Consider the following 18,676-nt stretch of genomic DNA (forward strand, 5'->3'; position numbering starts at 1 on the left):
ACTGGAAGAATGTCAAGTAAACTATGATAAAACCTATGCTATACTGTTAGATAGCAAGAACTTCCTGCCAAGGTTCCTGAATATAAACTGTTTTCTGGGACTCAGGTTTCTTGAAATGCCTAGGTATCACTTACTCTCTAGATGTAGATCATACTTTAACTATAATGGTAAATTAATAAAAAAATGCAAAAGTTACTGTGTTTATGGAGTAAATGTGAGGTTACACTGTTTTCGGAAAAAAATAGGAGTTTTATAAACGTTAGTCATGTGAAAACTAATAAACTTATTTCTTAACTTAGCTGATCCAGAGTACATTTGTCTTTTTTCTTTTTTCTTTTTTTTTTTTTTTTTGAAGGAAATTGAAAGCCAATTTGTAAATTTTTATGGAGTGTAAAGCACGCTAAATTCAGTAAGACGGATATGTGTCAACTGTACGAAAATGGTGAATGGCTACTACTTTGTGTCTGCTAGGAAAATCAGTTGGTTCAAGAGATCCCATAGCCAAGCAGTATCAAAGAAATCGGCACTATAGTTGTACCCTGCCTTTTCGGTAGCGAATTTGTAAACTTACTAGTTAACCATTTTGACAAGGTGTTTTGAAGCACTATAGACTATTGAATGTGAAATATGTACCCAGGATTATTAACTTTAATGTAAAAATTCTACAATATGAATATTATTGAAGACACTACACAATTAGTGAATGATTAGCACAAAGTATTTATCATGTTAGACACTTAACAATAATGATAATTACTTCACGCAGGAGGAGTTTCCATTTTAAATTTCCTGATGTGACCACTAATTTTCTCTACAGTCTAGAGGAATTATAAAAGCAGTCAAATTTTTAAAAAATAAATAAATAGATTAAAATCACGAACGGAACTGAGGAAAGTGAATGTATGGGAGATAATTTGAAATGTTAGTACATCTGTACAGTTAACGCTCGGAGGCTCAGATTCTTTGATTGCAGGAATGTCTAAATGGATTGTAATTTTGAAAAACCAACATGGAAATTTGTATTTAATCGTTGCTGTAAAGCAACAGTCGACTAAAACGGTCTCAGGGAAGGAGTCTTCATATAATTTTACAAACAGGTTCCTTTTCATGAGAAAGTGTTAACCCCTCGTGTTTTTTGTGTCTAATTGCTTAAGGAAGAAAAGATTAGTCAACTTTTATGGCAGTGGCAATGCATTCTTGCTTGACCAGTCCGTAAGTTTAAGACATTTTTTCTGAAAAACTGGCGTGGTTGAAGACTGTAATAATAAGCGTTAATTTTAATCATCTTGCTAGCAAAAGAATATGTGTATACAGTCATACCCTCGGCGCATGCTTTTAAAAAAAAAAATAACTACTTATCAATAAACGTGAGAAAGCATAATAAATAATCACGATGACATGTAATTTACTACAGAAATCATGTACTAATGTGGGTATGAACAATTATAAAACTGCTATTCGTATCTTTTTTTTTTTCAAAAGGCAGGTTTTAAAGTTTTGTTTTGAGCGAATTTAAACAAGTTCACTTCACGCATTAATCTGGTAAGTTAACACAGTTAAGTACACTTTTCTGTCCTTGCCATGTTCAATTCGCCGCATAGTTTAGAATTTTTTAGACCAGCCCACGAAAAACCTTTGCCCACCCCGGGTTTGCACAGTACAGGTAGGGCGAACCATGTGTTCCCCATCCACACCCACATACCATTACCACCACCACCACCAGATACGGTTGACTAAATTCATAAGGCGAATGCTACTATTTATCAAAACTCAAATCCTTCAACTGACTTTACATTTTTATGATCATCATTCCTTGCCATGTGTATGCAGCAGTAAAACAGGGAGTGGAAAAGAAAAAGAATTCTCATTAAAACGTCTTATACTTTGTTCCGTGTACTCTTTGTGCGTGTAAGCTATCAAAGGATTTCGCAATATGTACACAAAGTAGCTCTACCCAAGCCCTTTATTGCCCCATGTTATCGCTTCAAAACTTGTTGACTCACTTCACACAGGCCTGGACTCGTTTTACCTGACAAGCATCGGGTATTCCCATGACTAAACTCTTGATAGTTAAATATTTGTCTTTGCCTGGCTCAAGCTTATTTTGTTATCAGCCTTACTAGTTTTCATATATAAAGTATATCAAAAGTACTTTTGAGTTTACCACATCAATTAGGCTATGTGTATTTTTGTCTGTTCGTTTTGCGTTTATAAACTTTAAACGGAATGAACCTTGCATACAAAATTTCTCAGCCCAGAAACAACTGGGGCTGTCGGTAGAATGTCTCTCTAAACGGCTTGTTTTCAATGATGGTGGTAAGAAAAGCATCAAAATGCATACATTAAAGCAACACCTGATCTATGGCATGTTTAAATTATATATGCAGTCAATTATTCCTTTGCCTACAGTTTGCTTCTGTCGTTACAATGAAATCGGAAATTACAAGGTGTATCACTCCTTACACTCCTTAATTTTCGAAAACAGGGTGTAGTTTTCTTTTTACTTCTCACTAACGTCCTTGTTGTTGAAGTCCGGGAATGCAAAAAAAAAAAAAAAAAGGAAAAAAAAACAACACAGATGACAGGTAAGTCATAACCTTTGGCTTCCTGTCTGACACTCCTTTACTGCTTCGGACGAGCCCGTTCCTTCTGTCAACACCTCTTGGGACACTGATACTAGTGTTCTTTTATGGAATTGAGGAAACTTCACTCAAATCGTGGTACATCTAAAGTTGACAATAAAATAAAAAGTTTCAAGAGCTTGCGTGAGAAATCTTTCTCTGGATTCGCCGGGTCTTCACGATAGTAAGTACATTCAATAATATACAACCACGTATATGTTCAATCATTGTTATTTTCTTTTGTTACTATTAGCATAACTCTCACGACTTTCTTAAAAACGGTTGAACTCAAAACGAGTGTAAAATTCCCAAATCCCTAACATTGGAGGATCAAGGAAAACAAGGACACAAATGCCCTCTGTGGTTCGTTTGAAAACGATAAATATATAAAAATACTACTAGACATGTAAACCGATTACTCAGTCAAACGTCCTGAAGTGTTTCCGGCAACTTTAACTGTGTTTTTTACCATTAAGCTTGACTCTTTTCGATTTCCTTTTATTTGATTAAAAAAATACAAGTGCTACCATTTCCATTTATTTTTAATTTTTCGACAGTCACGTCGAATAATTGTCTTTATTTATTTTTTTTTTTTTAACCATAGACGCGTTCATCTAGAATTGAAATGATGACTTGTCCTGTTCCTGGTTAGCTCCGGAGCAACTTGTCCGTACCCAATGAGATGTTTGTTTATCCAGGAAGCAGGTTAGCTTGTTCTTACACTCCCCGCTTGACTTCTAAGCGGAAGGGCGCACCAGTGACCGGAGACACTTCCTCTGTCCATAGAGTAACAAATTGTTACCTGTTATGATCTATGAAAGTGGGAAACGATTTATTTCTCATTATAAATGCATAAATACAATGACTTTTTTGGTGTTGGTTGGAGGGGGGGGGGGACTTGCAATTTAATTTCGGAAAACAAACGAGTTTTTCATACAGCTAGTTACTTATTTGGTCACTTCAGCCTCTGAGGTTACAGGTATTACCGTAACTACCTGTCGGCACTCACATCTATGTGTGCGCTTTATACTTTTTTGTCACAATTTGTAAGTCATAAAGATGACCTCGGGGCTGAAGCGCTGGGCCCCTTCGAGAGCGGGGCTTAGGTCGGCCGCCCCACTTGCCACCCCCAAAGGCCTCCGCTGAGTACACGCCCACCCATCTCATTCGGGGAAGTCCCATTATAAGCATATACTGACACATAATGACGAGAGCAACTATAAAACATGCAGTTGAGTTGCAAGATTGTTCACGCGCAGCACTGCCTAAAGAGGAGACAGGTGTCTGAGACCAAGCAAACAGTGAGTTTGTCATACCAAGAATCGTATAAAATTAAAAGTTTGTCGATGCTTACAACGAATAACATATTACAATACTTCGAATATATGTACGTTGAGTTTTCGTCTTCTTGTTGCTTAAATAAAACCGTCTGTTACAGGTTCGTGTGTGTGTGTGAAATTTTCGTTTTATTTCTGATTATCTTAACAAGAGAAATAAGTGAGATTACTGCAATTACTAAAGACAGTCGCACCTCAAATTTGCACAAAAGCCAAAGCCAGATGGCATCATGTCCATGACATTTGTTGCAGTCTCCAAGACATCACATAGCTAATGAGACAGAGAAGACCTCCGTGTACCTCCGACATCTCACTTCGACTTTCAACTGTAGCCATTCTTCATGGTCGTGTTCACTAGTGTTGGTAGCCCGAAGAGGCACATAGATGACGATGAGAGCGACAGTGATGATGGTAAGACTACTTCTTCACAAATTCTACCTTTGGTTTTCTAGAGTGTTTCTAATTACATCCTTTCAACAGCTTTACACGATGAAACTGCAAATTAAAATCGTGAGTAAGGGCCATATGGGCAGAGCACTGTAGGGTTTTCTTCCTCATGATCAATGATGAATAGAAGAACGATGGTTGTAGTGATAATGACTGTAGATGATGAAGATAACAATAATTGTATCTCCTTTCACACCAAGCAACCTTGTATAAAACAATCAGTTGTTTTGCACAGATAACAAGTACACATTTACATCTTACTGTTCAACATTTTATTTTTATTTTGGGGTTCATGGCCATTCATCGTACATCATAAAGGGTTTTCGGAGCATTTTACCTGCATTGGATGGAATACCTCATCATACTGTTTTCATTTTTATGTTATATTTTCTTTTAAAATAGGCAAAAGTGTTAATTGCTTTTAACTTTTCTATTTAAAAACATACAGTAAAATCAAAATTGTCACACTAAAGATTGCAACATTGATTGCGAAAAATTACACAAGTTACAACCTGTGGTTGTGTCGGTGGGTTCTCTGATTCCGGGAAGTTGCCTCGGTATGATCAACATCAACCCTAAACCTTAACCCTAAAATAAGAGAAGGGACAAACAGTTCTCCTTTCTCTGTGTAGCTGCCATGGAAACAGATGGGCCGCCGTCAAGGAAAGAAATCCGACTAGAACAAGACCTCCGACATGTAAGTTTGTGCCAGAAGTCGTGCGGACAGCTCATTCCAGTTTCTGATGACCAAGAGATGGAACCAATGGAAATGTAAGTTTTGCACTGGATTTTTTTCTGTCTTCTTTTGTTTACAGTTAGATAAAGGGAATTGTTGTTTAGATATTTTCTTCTGTACTGATTAATCAGCACCTGCAATCTCCCTTTAGTACGAAAACATGTTTTGCTGCACTGAGTTGTATTGTGACAGTAGTTTATTTAGCTTGCACATATGTACGTAAACAGGTCTACATCAAACGCATGCCACAAATTATGTTTTTCAGAGAGGACTTGTTATTCAGAAGTCAAGAGGGAAGACCGCCAGGCGAGAATTCGGCCAACAATGAGAACCCATTGGTTGGTGTATACCCTCGATACCATGGATCCTTTCGTGATGATGAGAGCGATGAGGACCCAGAAGGCGATGAGGTTATGCCTACCCAGAAGGTCGATTCCCAGGCAAAGTTCCAGGTGTCCGATCTCACGAAGCTGAAGCGGCAACTGATTCTGGGAGCCCCCAGCTGCTGCATCAGATTCAGGTCAAGTCGGAATGACCCCATGACCTCAGGATTTGACTGGTCCCTGGTGGACAGAGTTATTAAAGACGGCAAAGGAATGGAGGTATGTGAAAACTGTTTCCATGTTTATCCTTCCATAAAGGCATTTTCTCATTTCTCATGAACCTGCTTTGGAATTTTATAGGACTGGGGTAGGTAGACAGAACCGAGCTTATACTTCTCAAATCAATCGAAACGCCACCTTTATATTTTCTACACTTTTATCAATCGTGTTTGTACCGATAGTGTTCAATTCTTTTAAAATCCTTTTTAGTGAATTTGTTTTGTGGGTGAAAAGTCAACGTTTAATTGGATGACAATTCAGTTTAGTCCTGTGCGTGCTCAGTACAGGTGTCAAGCAAAAAAAAAAAAAAGTAGTTCAATCCACAAACATGTGTGAACTTGCAACACATCCACATGACAAATAAAAAACATAATGCACATGCAAGCCCCGTCCGTTAACAGAACACTGGGAAGGTTTATTGCTGATTTCTATGAACCTTTGACGATTAAGTGCTGTCGACCAGGGGAGGATTATTGCAATGCGGCAGAAGGGTATAGGTGTTCGAAAAATTATCCGCTGATTGTGAGATATGATATCTTCTATCTTTATCGCCATGTTCTGGAACTAACCTCGAGTTTGGTATTGTCGTCTGCTAAATCATTATAAAACTATAACAATAAACTGTCTACACCCATGTGGTATGTGGCAGGTGGTGGAAGTCCTGAAGGATGTTAGTCTCAAGGGCCGGACCAGCAGTCAGGATGGTGTGATCATCACACTGGCGCTGTGTATCCGCAGTCAGGACATCAAGACAAAGACAGCGGCTTTTGCTGCCATGCAGGTCAGTGGTGACACTAGACTAGAGTCACTAGACAAACGCTTCATAAAGCTTAAAGGGATTCTAAAGGCTTGTGATAAGGCTGTGGCGACGGTCAAACGTTTCAAAACTATATTTAGTTATAATTACAGAGCACGAGAGCAATACAGGAGAAATAAAGGATTCGTTTCTCACTTAATTACCACTTATTAGCGCTATTTCGGTTGCCGATGTTTATAAACATTGAAAAAATCCAGTGAAATCGACCTTTGTGTCCTTCCGCCGAGTAACCACGATAGCTTCCCGAGATGGTCAAGTAGACGAGTCTTCTTATGACGTCAGTCTCCTTATGACGTCACACGCACAGGAAATGTCTGAGGTCATTGCGAAGCTTTGACGTCATTTTATTGTATGACGCACTCTGTGTGTAAGGCTTGTAAGGCTCTGTCTGTCGGAAACTGATGAAAAGACAATTTTGAATCTTTTTCCATCTTTTCGTGGCAATCGGGTGCAGCAAATTCTCGAGGCATGGTTGTCACTATGGAAACCACACGTCATAGGGTCACGTGACGGAGAACGAGACTTCGTGGAAGCAAGAAAAAGAGTCCCGTGTAATTTCTCTTATTAAACACAACATTCTACTAAAAACCTTCAACGTTTTCCACATGAACACACATATAAATAGACGAGATTCACATTTATCCTACTCTGTAAGCGATTCTAAGCAGTTTTATTTTGTCTTTACAATCCCTTTAAACACTAACCTTAGTAAGAGCGTAACCTATAAATAGCCGGCTAGTGTCCCTATAGATCCTCCTTTTAACCTGACCCTTGCTATTTTGAGCACCAGAACGTTTATTCCCGGACTTCAACAAAATACAAAAACGCTGTTATAAATAAAATATTGATATAGAGTGCCGGCTTCCTGTTCTACAACTGTCCTTGATACACAATGTCTTTACTTGTAAGTGGCGTTGAAAACATTTTTTTTTTTTTTTGTAAATAAATGTGATTTATCAGACAACAATTACATACAATATAAATATTAAATGCTTTACTTTGTTTAAAATCATGCAGGACATTTGCACCACCCCTACCCTGTTGTTTCAACTCATCAACTATATCGAGATCATTTCCAAGAAAACAAAAAGCACGGGTTGGGGGCGGGGCTTGAGGCGTGCCGTGTGCCAATGGTACAACAGCCACGCCCACAACCCGGTGCACTTGGCCATGCACGTGACCAAGTACGGAAGTCGGTGCCACTGGAGTCACCGCGACCTGTTCCGCCTGTCGCACATCAAACCAGTCAACGACGCCATCGGCTTCATCGTCCGTTACCTCGTCAAGGGCTTCCAGGAGGCACAGAAGCTTTGTCCGGACACACGATATCGCGGTCAAGAGCAGCTACAGGAGGTCAGACATTAGAGACTTTTTAAAAAAAATATTTAATTAAACCTATTATTATTATAGTGCTTTAACCTTCCATCAAAGTCAAGCTCAAAGTGTTCTACAACAACAGTAGCAATAACGGGAGCCGGTCTTGCCTTACAGGTGCAAAGGTACCTGAAAGCTGTAGACGAGGCCAAAATGTGTGAGGATGTACAGAGAACAATAGAACTCATCCGAGAACACCGCCTGGTACGTGAACACCTGCGCACCGAGATGTTGAACAGTGCTGAGGTGTGGCGGGTCATGCTTCCCGACATGCCCCTCACGGCGATGCTGCGTAACCTGGCCAAGATGACCACCTTGGGGTAAGTGCTTAACTTGCCAAGATGACCGCCTGGAACAATTAGCCACCTTGCATTAGGGATTTTACTGGAAAAATTGCTACCATAAGTACATAATAATTTGGGGGAAATTACCACCCGTTAAGTAACTACTTGCCCCTGATGATTGTATTCGAGGATATTTAGTTCAGCTTAAAGGGATACTCAAGTCTTGTGATAAGGCTGTGGCGACGGTCAAGCGTTTCAAGAATATATTTAGTTACAATGACAGAGCACGAGAGCAATACAGGAGAAATAAAGGATTCGTTTCTCACTTAATTACCACTTATTAGCACTATTTCGGTTGCCGATGTTTATAAAAATTGAAAAAATCCAGTGAAATCGACCTTTGTGTCCTTCCGCCGAGTAACTTCCCGAGATGATCAAGCAGAGCAGTCTACTTGTGATGTCAGTCTTATTGTGACGTCAGTCTATGACAGGAAGTGTGAGGTCATTGCGAAGATTTGACGTCATTTTATCCTATGACGCACTCTGTGTGTAAGGCTTGTAAGGCTCTGTCTGTCGGAAACTGATGAAAAGACAATTTTGAATCTTTTCCATCTTTTCGTGGCAATCGGGTGCAGCACGTTCTCGAGGCATGGTTGTCACTATGGAAACCACACGTCATAGGGTCACGTGACGGAGAACGAGACTTCGTAGAAGCAAACAAAGAGTCCCGTGTAATTTCTCTTATTAAACACAACATTCTACTAAAAACCTTCAACGTTTTCCACATGAACACACATATAAATAGACGAGATTCAAATGTATCCTACTCTTTACGCCATTCTAAGCACTTTTATTTTGCCTTTAGAATCCTTTTAAGGCCCTTACTTATTAAAATTTCAGAGTCACGTCTTAGTACGTCTTCAGTGTGTTTATTATCATCTCATTAGACTAAAAACAGCTTTATACACACATGCTTTAAATTAACTTTGATGGTGGGGAGGGAAACTGAGGTACGTTTGTTAATAATGTGGCAATAATGAGTTGTGATATTCTACACACATTGCATTGTAGCAGTGTCACCTTACATTGTCCTTGCATAGAGATGCGATATTTTATGTTATCTGTTGTCGACAGACTGTTCAATGACCCGGCAAACATAAGCCTCGTGAGGGCAAAACTGACGAACGTGGAGGCCCTGAAAAAGGCGAGGGTTCATCCACTGAAGATCCTCACAGCTCTCCGTACATACCTCAGAGGAAAAGGAGAGCGGGGAAAACTCGTCTGGGAGGTGAGTCAAGAGAGAGGGAAAGAACACACGTCCATGTTTTATTGATAAATAAAGCTACAAAATACTTGTGAACAGGGGAAAAATTATCAATGATTCAAACATTTAAAAAGAAGGATACTTTTATACTTACTTCAATAGCTGCCAAAGTCCTGCTTCTTCTGGTTATTTGGGGAAAAATATTTGGCGTATTACCTATTGGGATTGATTAATTGTAGATTGATGGATGACTGATGATGATGGTGATGATGATGATTATTATTATCATGTTGATGATGTGTGCTTTCAGCCAAATGATGAGGTTGCAGAGGTCCTTAATATGGCGTTTTATCAAAGTTTTACCGCTGTGGAGCCGACAGGAAAGAAGTTTTTGATTGCTGTTGACATATCCAGTTCCATGGCAGCTGCATTTCACAACTCCAGCATGAGTTGCCGGGAAGCTGCAACTTGCATTGCCATGGTAACAGCGAGGGTGTGTTGATTTTTTCTTAAAAATTGATTGCAAAGTGTAGATATATATTTTTGTAAATATTATTTGATCACAAGTCATCACTATTTATGTGTATGTGTGTGGAGGGAGACACAGCGTTATAAGAAATGCATAATAAGATTTGTTTTTATTTGTTTTTATTTATTTTTAATTATTTTTTATGCTTCTGCTGTCTAGACGGAAACAAACTGTGACGTGGTTGGGTTCCACACTGATCTGATAGAGCTTCCCCAGTTCAAAGAAGAAAGCAAGACGCTTCAGCAGTTGGTGACAGCGACCCAGCACCTTGGCTTCGGAGCCACCGACTGCTCCCGACCCATGACCTACGCCTGCGAAAAGAACAAAGACTTTGATGTGTTCATGGTGTTGACGGACAACGAGACCAACTCCCACCGTCTGCCGCCATGGCAGGCGCTGCAGGAGTACCGCGAGGCCATGAACAAGCCCTCGGCAAAACTCATTGTGGTTGCCATGACAGCACATGACTTCAGCATCGCGCGACCCGATGATGTCCATATGTTGGACGTGGTCGGATTTGATCCTGAACTACCTGAGGTCATCAGGGAGTTTGTGATGGGGCACCTAGAATGAAAGTGCCTCATCCATCCTGCTGTTTCTCTGAAAAAACTACAAGATGAATTCATGCAAACATCTGAGTCACATGTGTATATCATACATGTTGATATAAACATGTACTGTGTGTTTTGCTTTCTACTGATCACTGGACATGGTGAGTGAGGGAAATTGCTCAGTTCGTGCAGAAGAAACCAAATGTGCCTCTCGGTTCTTTGTACACAGTGTTTACACATGCTTGAGCTCTATTTTGTAAACAAAAACAAAGTGTACTTGGTAGGCCTGCACCCAGCTCTGGTAGAATACATTTCTCTCTCCAAGATAAACGTATACCGATCCCCCTCTACTGTACTTTTCCAATGTTGTGAACAGTGTCACACAGGTTGTGCAAGTCTCCTGCTAAAGATACTCCTTGGCTTGTCACGTGACTATCCCTTTCACTGTGCACTGGACAAGCGTGACGTACTTTACGGCGAGGAGAAATCAACGGAAATGATTCTGGAAGTGATATTCGAGAACATCTTTGCGATTTTATTGTTGACAAGCATATTTTAATTGTATATTTTTCTGTTGAAAGAAAGAAGGAAAGAAAGAATGAATAACACTTTGCCTCTTACAGATATACAGTGTGTTTGTGTGGGTGGATAAAGTCTCTTTTCTCTGTTAACTGTTAACTCATTTGTGATAACAATAAAATATACAAAAAGAATTCCTAGTTTAAAATAACAGCAGAAAAATCAGACAACTACATTCCATACATACTGTTCTTAAAATACAGTAATTAAAGAGTCACACAACATTCACATCAGTCTACACTTCTGCCTTCCTGCATTCCAGTCACTCAATTTGTCTGTCTGTTGTTCTCTTTTCTCTCCTGTTGTTCTTTTACCTTTCTATATCTCTTTTTGTTGTTCTCATTTTTTCTTTCTCTCTCTCTATCTTTCTCTGTCTCTCTCTGTGTGTTGTATCGGGTGGAAGTGAAAAAATTGCGAAGACTTTACTTGTCTAACAACGAGAGCTCGACGGGTATTTTTTTCACCTTAGGTCTCCCACTGTTCACCCTAGCAACAAGTCACCTCAACATCTTTGCCGCCTTTTCTTACAAAGCATCTGCGGGGCTTACTCAACTTTACCTGGAAGGAGAATTTCCACAGATGTGTAAGCTCTTTGTCAGAGGCTGACTTTGTATGAATAAGCAGTCACATGGAGGACTATTTTGGGATGGTCAGCACGAGGTCCTTTGAATCACTCGTCAGCTGACTGTCTGTCAAAAAACGCTTAGGTCTGTTTAGTGTCCAATGTTTAATACGAGATCTTTTACAACTTTACGACCTACATTTTAACTCTAAGTTGTCAGAATTTGACTTGCAAGTTGAAGCCAATGTCTAATACTAAAATTAAATTCTAAATTTTTGTGCAGCATCATTATTGAAATCGCCTGTCAATTTTATTTTCAATTATGTATTTTCTAAATATCCTGCAATAGGTTATTCCACGTTTTCAAAGCGCGCCTGAAGCAATGATTTGCAGTTTAGAGTTCGTCCTCCATTTTATTTATCTATTTTTCCGGGAAGATCCGTTTGACAAAGATCCGTTTGACTAAGTAAGGTACGTAGCGCCATGGTGATCAATGATCATAAGGATAATGGCCGTACATCAAGTCTCGTCAGCGATTAGTTAATTAATATTTATGCTACATACTTTAACGAAGACATCTGAACAATCTACACTGGAACATCGTTCTAAGGTAAGAACAGCTGAGAATATGTACGTGAATCACAGTCTCCACGAAGCCAGTTGTCAATGCTGGTCGCTGTGGGAGAAGGTGGGCGCCATTTACATCTGTTCCTGGACATTGCATTGTGTCAGCTGACCGGTTACCCGTAGTGTTATGTCAAAATTTACGGATCAGAAGTTTTGTTACTTTAAAACCTATTCAAATAACAAATATTAAACAAATACATATTTCAAGACATATTTTTTATTTGGATCTTCAAAGTCACCTCGATCGTCTTAGTTGTATTTGGAAGTTATATATAGACTATTAGAGAGATCATGATAATGACAAATTATTTGTTCTGTTCATTGACTCTTGGATATATATGATTAGAAAATATGTAGAAAGGAGATTTGTCGTTCAGAAGGTAGAACTTGTCTAGATAAGAGATATGTCGGAAAGCGGGAGTGGGTAAGCTTCCTGTTGGGCTTGAGCCTCTGTGTTCATTTGCTTATCTTTTAGTCACCTTCCTTGGTGTAAGTAGTGCACTTGATAGTATCTATAGTACTGCTGTACTCACAAGGATTTGTGTGTCTCTCGCGGACATTAGTGTCATTGTTGAACAGAAGTGCTTGGACAAGGAGAGGAAATGAGCAGTTAATTAAACCACTCCTGCAAGTCTGGACCTACACACATCCTCTCTCTCTCTTGAACCCACAGAAAATAGAAAGTTTGTTGACTCGTACTATGACAAGGATTTCAATAGGGAGCTTACAATACTAACAAATACTAACGGCGATCAGCAAGGAAATGTTTCGGTGCATGTAGCACGACACAGGGTTGAACGAGAGAAGGACAAGAAAACAAAACAAAAAAAAAACAAAACAAAAACAAAAACAAAAACAACTCGTACAATGAGATGAGAGAACAAATATTTCCATCGATGATTTCTAAACACTGTGTACCCAGTGTGCTAGTGAACCATAACAAGGTGTCCGGGAGACATAAATCCAATCATGACAACGGCAAATACAAGCACCAGCATGAGGACTGTGTGAGATATGGGACAGAGGGCCGAAGGAAGATAACAAGCAATAGTGATTTGGGGGGGGGGGGGATACCATTCTAGGACAGCTGAACTGTAAAATGAAACACGTGACAGGACAATGACAGGAAACGGAGATTTGGAAGCTATCCAGGGACACGGTAATGATACAATATTTTTTAAGACCCTGGAAAGCTTTTGTTTATTCGGGAATTCACAAATGACAAATGTAGGTGAATGAGCTGATTGTTGTAGGCCTGTGTGTTCATATGCAAAACGCGGATTGGTTGTGGATAGGACAGGCAGATTAACTTAGCTGTTAGTATAATTACTTTTTAAATAGGCCTTAAATATGAATATTTTAAAAAGAACTTTATTATTATTTTTCTTTTTAGGCTGTTCAAATTACGGCGACAGGCTTTGTTAAATCTTCTCCTAAATCCCTTCCAGTCGGCTTATAGAAAAGGCCATAGTACTAAATCTTCATTGCTATTAGTTGTACTAGCAGCAGCAGCAGCAGCAGTATATTTTTAATGCAGTTATCCAAGGGAATGAACTATTGCACTATTGCATGTGAAAGCAGAATCAAGTCGAATTCAGTGACAGGTATATTGTCCGTTGTGCTGTCAGAATGTCCAGGTGCCGTTATCTCCCCCAAAGAGATCTGTTGATCAATGTTGGCTCAAAATTCTGTGTTATCTCGGTTTCCAAAATAAAAAAGTTTATGAATTTTTCTAGTAGAACTTTCTTTCCTTTCAAATATAATAGACAAAAGGGGATATTTTATGGTTAAGGTTAGTGGAGTTCTACTCATCAAGATCCCTGTAATATTTACAAGGAACAAACACCCAATTATGACAAACAATATTAGGGTAAAGTGACCTGTTTCGATTTGCATCGATCTTAGACTGGAGGAAAGGGCCACCTCACAGAATGCCGTTCAGACGACACAGGAGCCTGGACAGCGACGAGGATTCAGACCCTGACATAAGTGACCCGGGGGAAGGAGAGCAGGCCAAGTTCCCGGTGTCCGACAGCACCAAGCTAACACGACTGCTCATCCTGGGGGGCACCCATGTCATTCACCTGCAACCACGATCTTCAGGCCCTCCCCAAGCTGACTCTGGTTGGTCGGTGGTTGACAAGATGATCCAAGATGGCAGGGGGGAAGAGGTGGGTGGTGCACGATTGCTTATTTGTCTGTTTGTAACTGGCTGAGCATGACTAGTAAGAGATGGGCTAGTGTGTGTGTGCTTTTTTTGTTTTTGTTTTTTTTTTGTTGTTTTTTTGTTGTTTTTTTTCCATATACATATATTTTGGATGCAGGGCACAGCTCCCATGTTTAAATTGCCCATTGGGATTAATAAAGTCTGTTGTTATTGTTATTGTTATTCTTATTGTTAAGACATCCGCGCACCCGTGCACAGATGATGGAACGCTTTGATCAAACTTTCTCTGAAGGATTATTACTAGTATTATTGTTATTATTATTTCAAGGTAATAAACATATATGTCTTTAGTCATTTTTACTGTAATATGTCTCATTTGCAAAGCATTTAGCCACTTGCTCTGTTTCCTCTTTGCAAACATATCACAACCATTTTTTCTTCAAAATCTACCCGAGACGTGGTCGCACAGGTGAAACTACTTCTTATCATCATTTCTCATCCACGTATTTTTTTTCCTTTCAAGTAAGTCATTTTTTAAAAATACAAACTTCTCAAGCTTGAGCGAAAAACAGAAGGATGGCCTCCAAGAACTTTCTGACCTTTATTAATCCGTCGTTTTATGTCATGTATGTTCGTATTATTTGTTTATTTCTTGTCATGTGATATGCGGCAGGTGGTCGAGGTCCTGAAGGACATGAGTGTCAGAGGCAGGACCAGCAGGCAGGAGGGCCTTATTTTTGCACTGGCTATGTGCATTCGCAGTCAAGACTCCAAGACGAAAAGGGCAGGCTATGATGCCATCTCGGTGAGACAATGATGCCAAGGCGACAATTAGTGCATGACAGAATAGCTACCTTCTCAAGTTGGGGTTGACTACCTACGAATTGTAACTTAGGGATGCCTGGAGGGTCAAAGTTCGAGCGTTTGGTTTTCTAGTGAAGTAAAAAGATCAGTTCGAAGTAGATGGACCGTTTATTCATTGATTGCTTTTTTTTTGCCCAACTTGCTTCAATGCAGTTTTGTTTCGCAGGGAATATGCAGCATACCGACCACATTGTTCCTGCTCGTCAGCTACGTGGAGGCCATCGGTAAGATGCGCCAGCCACCCTCCACGGGCTGGGGGCGTGGCCTGCGGAGGGCGGTGTCCATATGGTACAACAGACATGACCATGACCCCGTGCCCCTGGCCATGCACGTGACCAAATACGCAAGTCGACACAAGTGGAGTCACCGTGACCTCTTCCGCCTCTCTCACATCAAACCTGTCAACGCTGCCGTTGGTTTTATTGTTCGTTATGTCCTCAAGGGTTTAGACGAAGCCGAAAGGTTTTACCTCGAGGATGGTTATCTGGATCGAGAGAATCTTGAGAAGGTTAGAAAAACAGCATTTTGTATGTAAAATCTATAAACTCTTTGGCTTATAAGTTTATTTCCCTCCTCGCTTTTTTAAAATCATCCATTGTTACATTTTATCATTTAATTGTAAAGAATCTTGCAATAATGTTTTTGCAACAAGTCAGTAGTTGTGGCTAGCGATGACATCTCAGTGGCTTATGACAGATGACTTTCAGGTTAATGGGACTGGTAAACAATTGTATAAATGTAATATGTTTAAAAGCACAAACTTCGTTGATAATAATTTTGGCCTAATTACTATTCAAAAGTAGGAGGGGGAAAGTTCATCTACGCCTAGATGAGATATGCTCTTCAAATTATCACTTTTCCCGCTGACTCGCTCTTTGAAATCCTGAGTACAGCTCGTGTGACAAGACACGCACCATTTAATTGCAGGTGCACAGGTACCTGAAGGGCGTGGAGGAGGCCAAAATGTGCGAGGACGAAAAGATGACAATAAAACTCATCCAAGAACACCGCCTGGTGCGTGAACACCTGCGCACCGAAATGTTGAACAGTGCTGAGGTGTGGCGGGTCATGCTTCCCGACATGCCCCTCACTGCGATGCTGCGTAACCTGGCCAAGATGACCACCTTGGGGTAAGTGATTCCATGGCCAATAGAACCATCTCGCAAAGATTAGTTTTAACTATGTAAATACTCACCTCAACCTCTTGAGCAAGATTGAATGTCATTTTACAGCGCGCGAATCTTGCCTTTTTTTAAGAAACATTAATTCGCATATACAGTCTGAATTTGATTAGTTTTAAAGCCGGAGTATGTCGACACTTAATCACACCAAACAAACCTGCTGCACTTTTTATTTATTTGTCTGTGCCGCCTGTTGCCTGTAGTCTGCTTAACGACGTCACCAGCCTGAACATGGTGAAGACAAAGCTTCTGAATGTCGAGGCCATGAAGATGGCAAGAGTTCATCCGCTGAAAATTCTCATTGCTCATCGAACATACGCCAGAGGAAAAGGAGAGAAAGGAAAACTAGTATGGAACGTAAGTCCGAGACATCTTCGTTCTTCTTTAAACTTATACCTGCTCATTCTTCTCTCCTGATTAGGTTGAAGCTTCTTTTAAACAACAAGGAAACGTTTAACCAAGGTAGAGATTCAGCCTAAAATGTCCATATTTGTCTGTACTTTTTATGCTTAGATACACTCATAAATGTGTTGTTTTTGTTGGTTTTCAGCCACACCCAGTCATACTAGACACACTCGACAAAGCCTTTTACCAAAGTTTCAGCATGGTGCAACCAACGGGGAAAAAATTTCTGATCGGTCTAGATATTTCCAGTTCTATGGGTAGCGCCATTCCCAATTCAAGTATAAGTTGTCGAGAGGCTGCGGCCTGTATGTGCATGGTCACAATGAAGGTGAGTCTGAAGTTCTTGCCTCAAGATCCACACATTTGTTGTGTCACTATAATTTCGGTTGTTCTTTTTTATTATTACTGAAGCGGAGAAAATCCTGAACAATTTGTTTTGCACTAAACTCTTCATTTAATAACTATAAATATTTAAATATAACAGACATGCCCTATGTTCAAGTGAATTTCTAATATTCTTCTAAACAATTTTATTTTATTGTTCAGACTGAAGAGTGTTGCGAGGTCGTGGGATTTCACGACAAACTGATTCCATTGCCGGAGTTCATGGACAAAGACAAGACGCTGGACGACTTGGTCGTGTACACGCAGAACCTGGGCTTCGGCGCCACGGACTGCTCCAAGCCCATGACGCACGCGCGCAAGAAGGGCAAGGACGTGGACGTGTTTGTCATCCTGACGGACTGCGAGACCAACTTCCACATGGTGAGCCCCTGGCGGGCGCTGCAGCGGTACCGGGACAAGATGAACAAGCCCACGGCCAAGCTAGTCGTGGTGGCCATGACCGCCGACAGTTTCAGCATCGCCAGACCCGACGACGTCCACATGTTGGACGTGGCGGGGTTCGATCCTGACCTGCCGGAAGTTATACGTGATTTTCTGATAGGCGACTTCGAATAAAGCTGTAGGATTCTGCCAGAGGTCTGCAAAAGATTTACTATCAGCAAGCTATTGTGGCTCCTAGCTAGGCATATTTAAGCTCGGCGCTTGTTGTTGATAGCATTTGGGTTTCCCTCCTTCAGACGTTTTATGACTCGAATGCACTGAATGACCCCATTGGAGAAGGGAGTCTTAATAGATATAATAATTTAAAAAACTTCGGTGTTTCTAAATTGTGTTGAGTAAAAAGTTTGGTGGAAAACAGTTTTGTCTAGCTGCTCACGTTTTATATTTAGCTGACCCTAACCCTAGCCTGCTTTTAACACACTTTGTTGACATTTTGAGGCATGTAAATAATGAGATATTCATCCGTCATATTCAGTGTTTTGACAATGTGTAAAAGATGCAATAGTCGTGTTTATATTAATATAAATATCTTGGGACTGTATAATAGTTGTCTTATTCTTGCTGAGACACAGATGTTTAACAAATATTAAAATGATTTTTATCTGAAGTTGTCTAAGAGTGAAAGTGTTTGTATCTGAGGAAGAAAATAAGCTGATATTTATCGTGGTTTGGCATTTGAGCAGAGCATTATGCAGCAATATATGCCACTTCCATCGCTTTGGTCCCAGTTGTTTTAAAAATAAAACAATAATTGATACTATCTGAACATTCAGTGAATGAGAATTTTTCTATTCCATTATTCATGTTCGCTCTCTCTGGGAGCCTGACTTTGGATGTACGTGCGTCCCATGCACCCAAAGACATTGAGAAAACACCGTTGGTA

General features: G+C 40.1%; 2 protein-coding genes across 4 annotated transcripts; both read left to right on the forward strand.

Annotated features, from left to right (window-relative positions):
• Positions 1-419: 419 nt before the first annotated feature.
• LOC112563637 (60 kDa SS-A/Ro ribonucleoprotein-like) lies at positions 420-11,115 on the forward strand. 2 transcript variants are annotated; one of them, XM_025237827.1, is made up of 10 exons: positions 420-3,922; positions 4,211-4,369; positions 5,038-5,176; positions 5,407-5,743; positions 6,393-6,524; positions 7,578-7,913; positions 8,052-8,254; positions 9,353-9,506; positions 9,793-9,975; positions 10,171-11,115. In XM_025237827.1, exons 2-10 carry the CDS (start codon positions 4,300-4,302, stop codon positions 10,582-10,584), a joined length of 1,968 nt encoding a protein of 655 aa, XP_025093612.1. In that variant the 5' UTR covers positions 420-3,922; positions 4,211-4,299; the 3' UTR covers positions 10,585-11,115. The 2 variants fall into 2 exon arrangements, with proteins under 2 accessions (XP_025093612.1, XP_025093614.1); XM_025237829.1 differs by having other exon boundaries at positions 420-2,805.
• A 1,048-nt stretch (positions 11,116-12,163) lies between these two features.
• LOC112563639 (60 kDa SS-A/Ro ribonucleoprotein-like) lies at positions 12,164-18,553 on the forward strand. 2 transcript variants are annotated; one of them, XM_025237831.1, is made up of 8 exons: positions 12,164-12,313; positions 14,236-14,501; positions 15,171-15,302; positions 15,528-15,869; positions 16,289-16,491; positions 16,746-16,899; positions 17,093-17,275; positions 17,494-18,553. In XM_025237831.1, exons 2-8 carry the CDS (start codon positions 14,262-14,264, stop codon positions 17,905-17,907), a joined length of 1,668 nt encoding a protein of 555 aa, XP_025093616.1. In that variant the 5' UTR covers positions 12,164-12,313; positions 14,236-14,261; the 3' UTR covers positions 17,908-18,553. The 2 variants fall into 2 exon arrangements, with proteins under 2 accessions (XP_025093616.1, XP_025093617.1); XM_025237832.1 differs by lacking the exon at positions 12,164-12,313 and adding an exon at positions 12,345-12,447 and having other exon boundaries at positions 14,234-14,501.
• The last annotated feature ends 123 nt before the right edge of the window (positions 18,554-18,676 follow it).

Source organism: Pomacea canaliculata, linkage group LG5 (genome assembly GCF_003073045.1).
Source record: "Pomacea canaliculata isolate SZHN2017 linkage group LG5, ASM307304v1, whole genome shotgun sequence".
NCBI lineage: Eukaryota > Metazoa > Mollusca > Gastropoda > Architaenioglossa > Ampullariidae > Pomacea > Pomacea canaliculata.

Excerpts from the sequence above, each read along its gene's own strand:
- LOC112563637 (XM_025237827.1), top strand. The coding sequence starts at position 4,300 with ATGGTCGTGTTCACTAGTGTTGGTAGCCCGAAGAGGCACATAGATGAC. Across the intron at positions 6,525-7,577 it reads CGGCTTTTGCTGCCATGCAG|GACATTTGCACCACCCCTAC; the intron begins GTCAGTGGTGAC and ends AAAATCATGCAG. Across the intron at positions 7,914-8,051 it reads GTCAAGAGCAGCTACAGGAG|GTGCAAAGGTACCTGAAAGC; the intron begins GTCAGACATTAG and ends CTTGCCTTACAG.
- LOC112563639 (XM_025237831.1), top strand. The coding sequence starts at position 14,262 with ATGCCGTTCAGACGACACAGGAGCCTGGACAGCGACGAGGATTCAGAC. Across the intron at positions 16,492-16,745 it reads GCCAAGATGACCACCTTGGG|TCTGCTTAACGACGTCACCA; the intron begins GTAAGTGATTCC and ends TGTTGCCTGTAG. Across the intron at positions 16,900-17,092 it reads AAGGAAAACTAGTATGGAAC|CCACACCCAGTCATACTAGA; the intron begins GTAAGTCCGAGA and ends GTTGGTTTTCAG.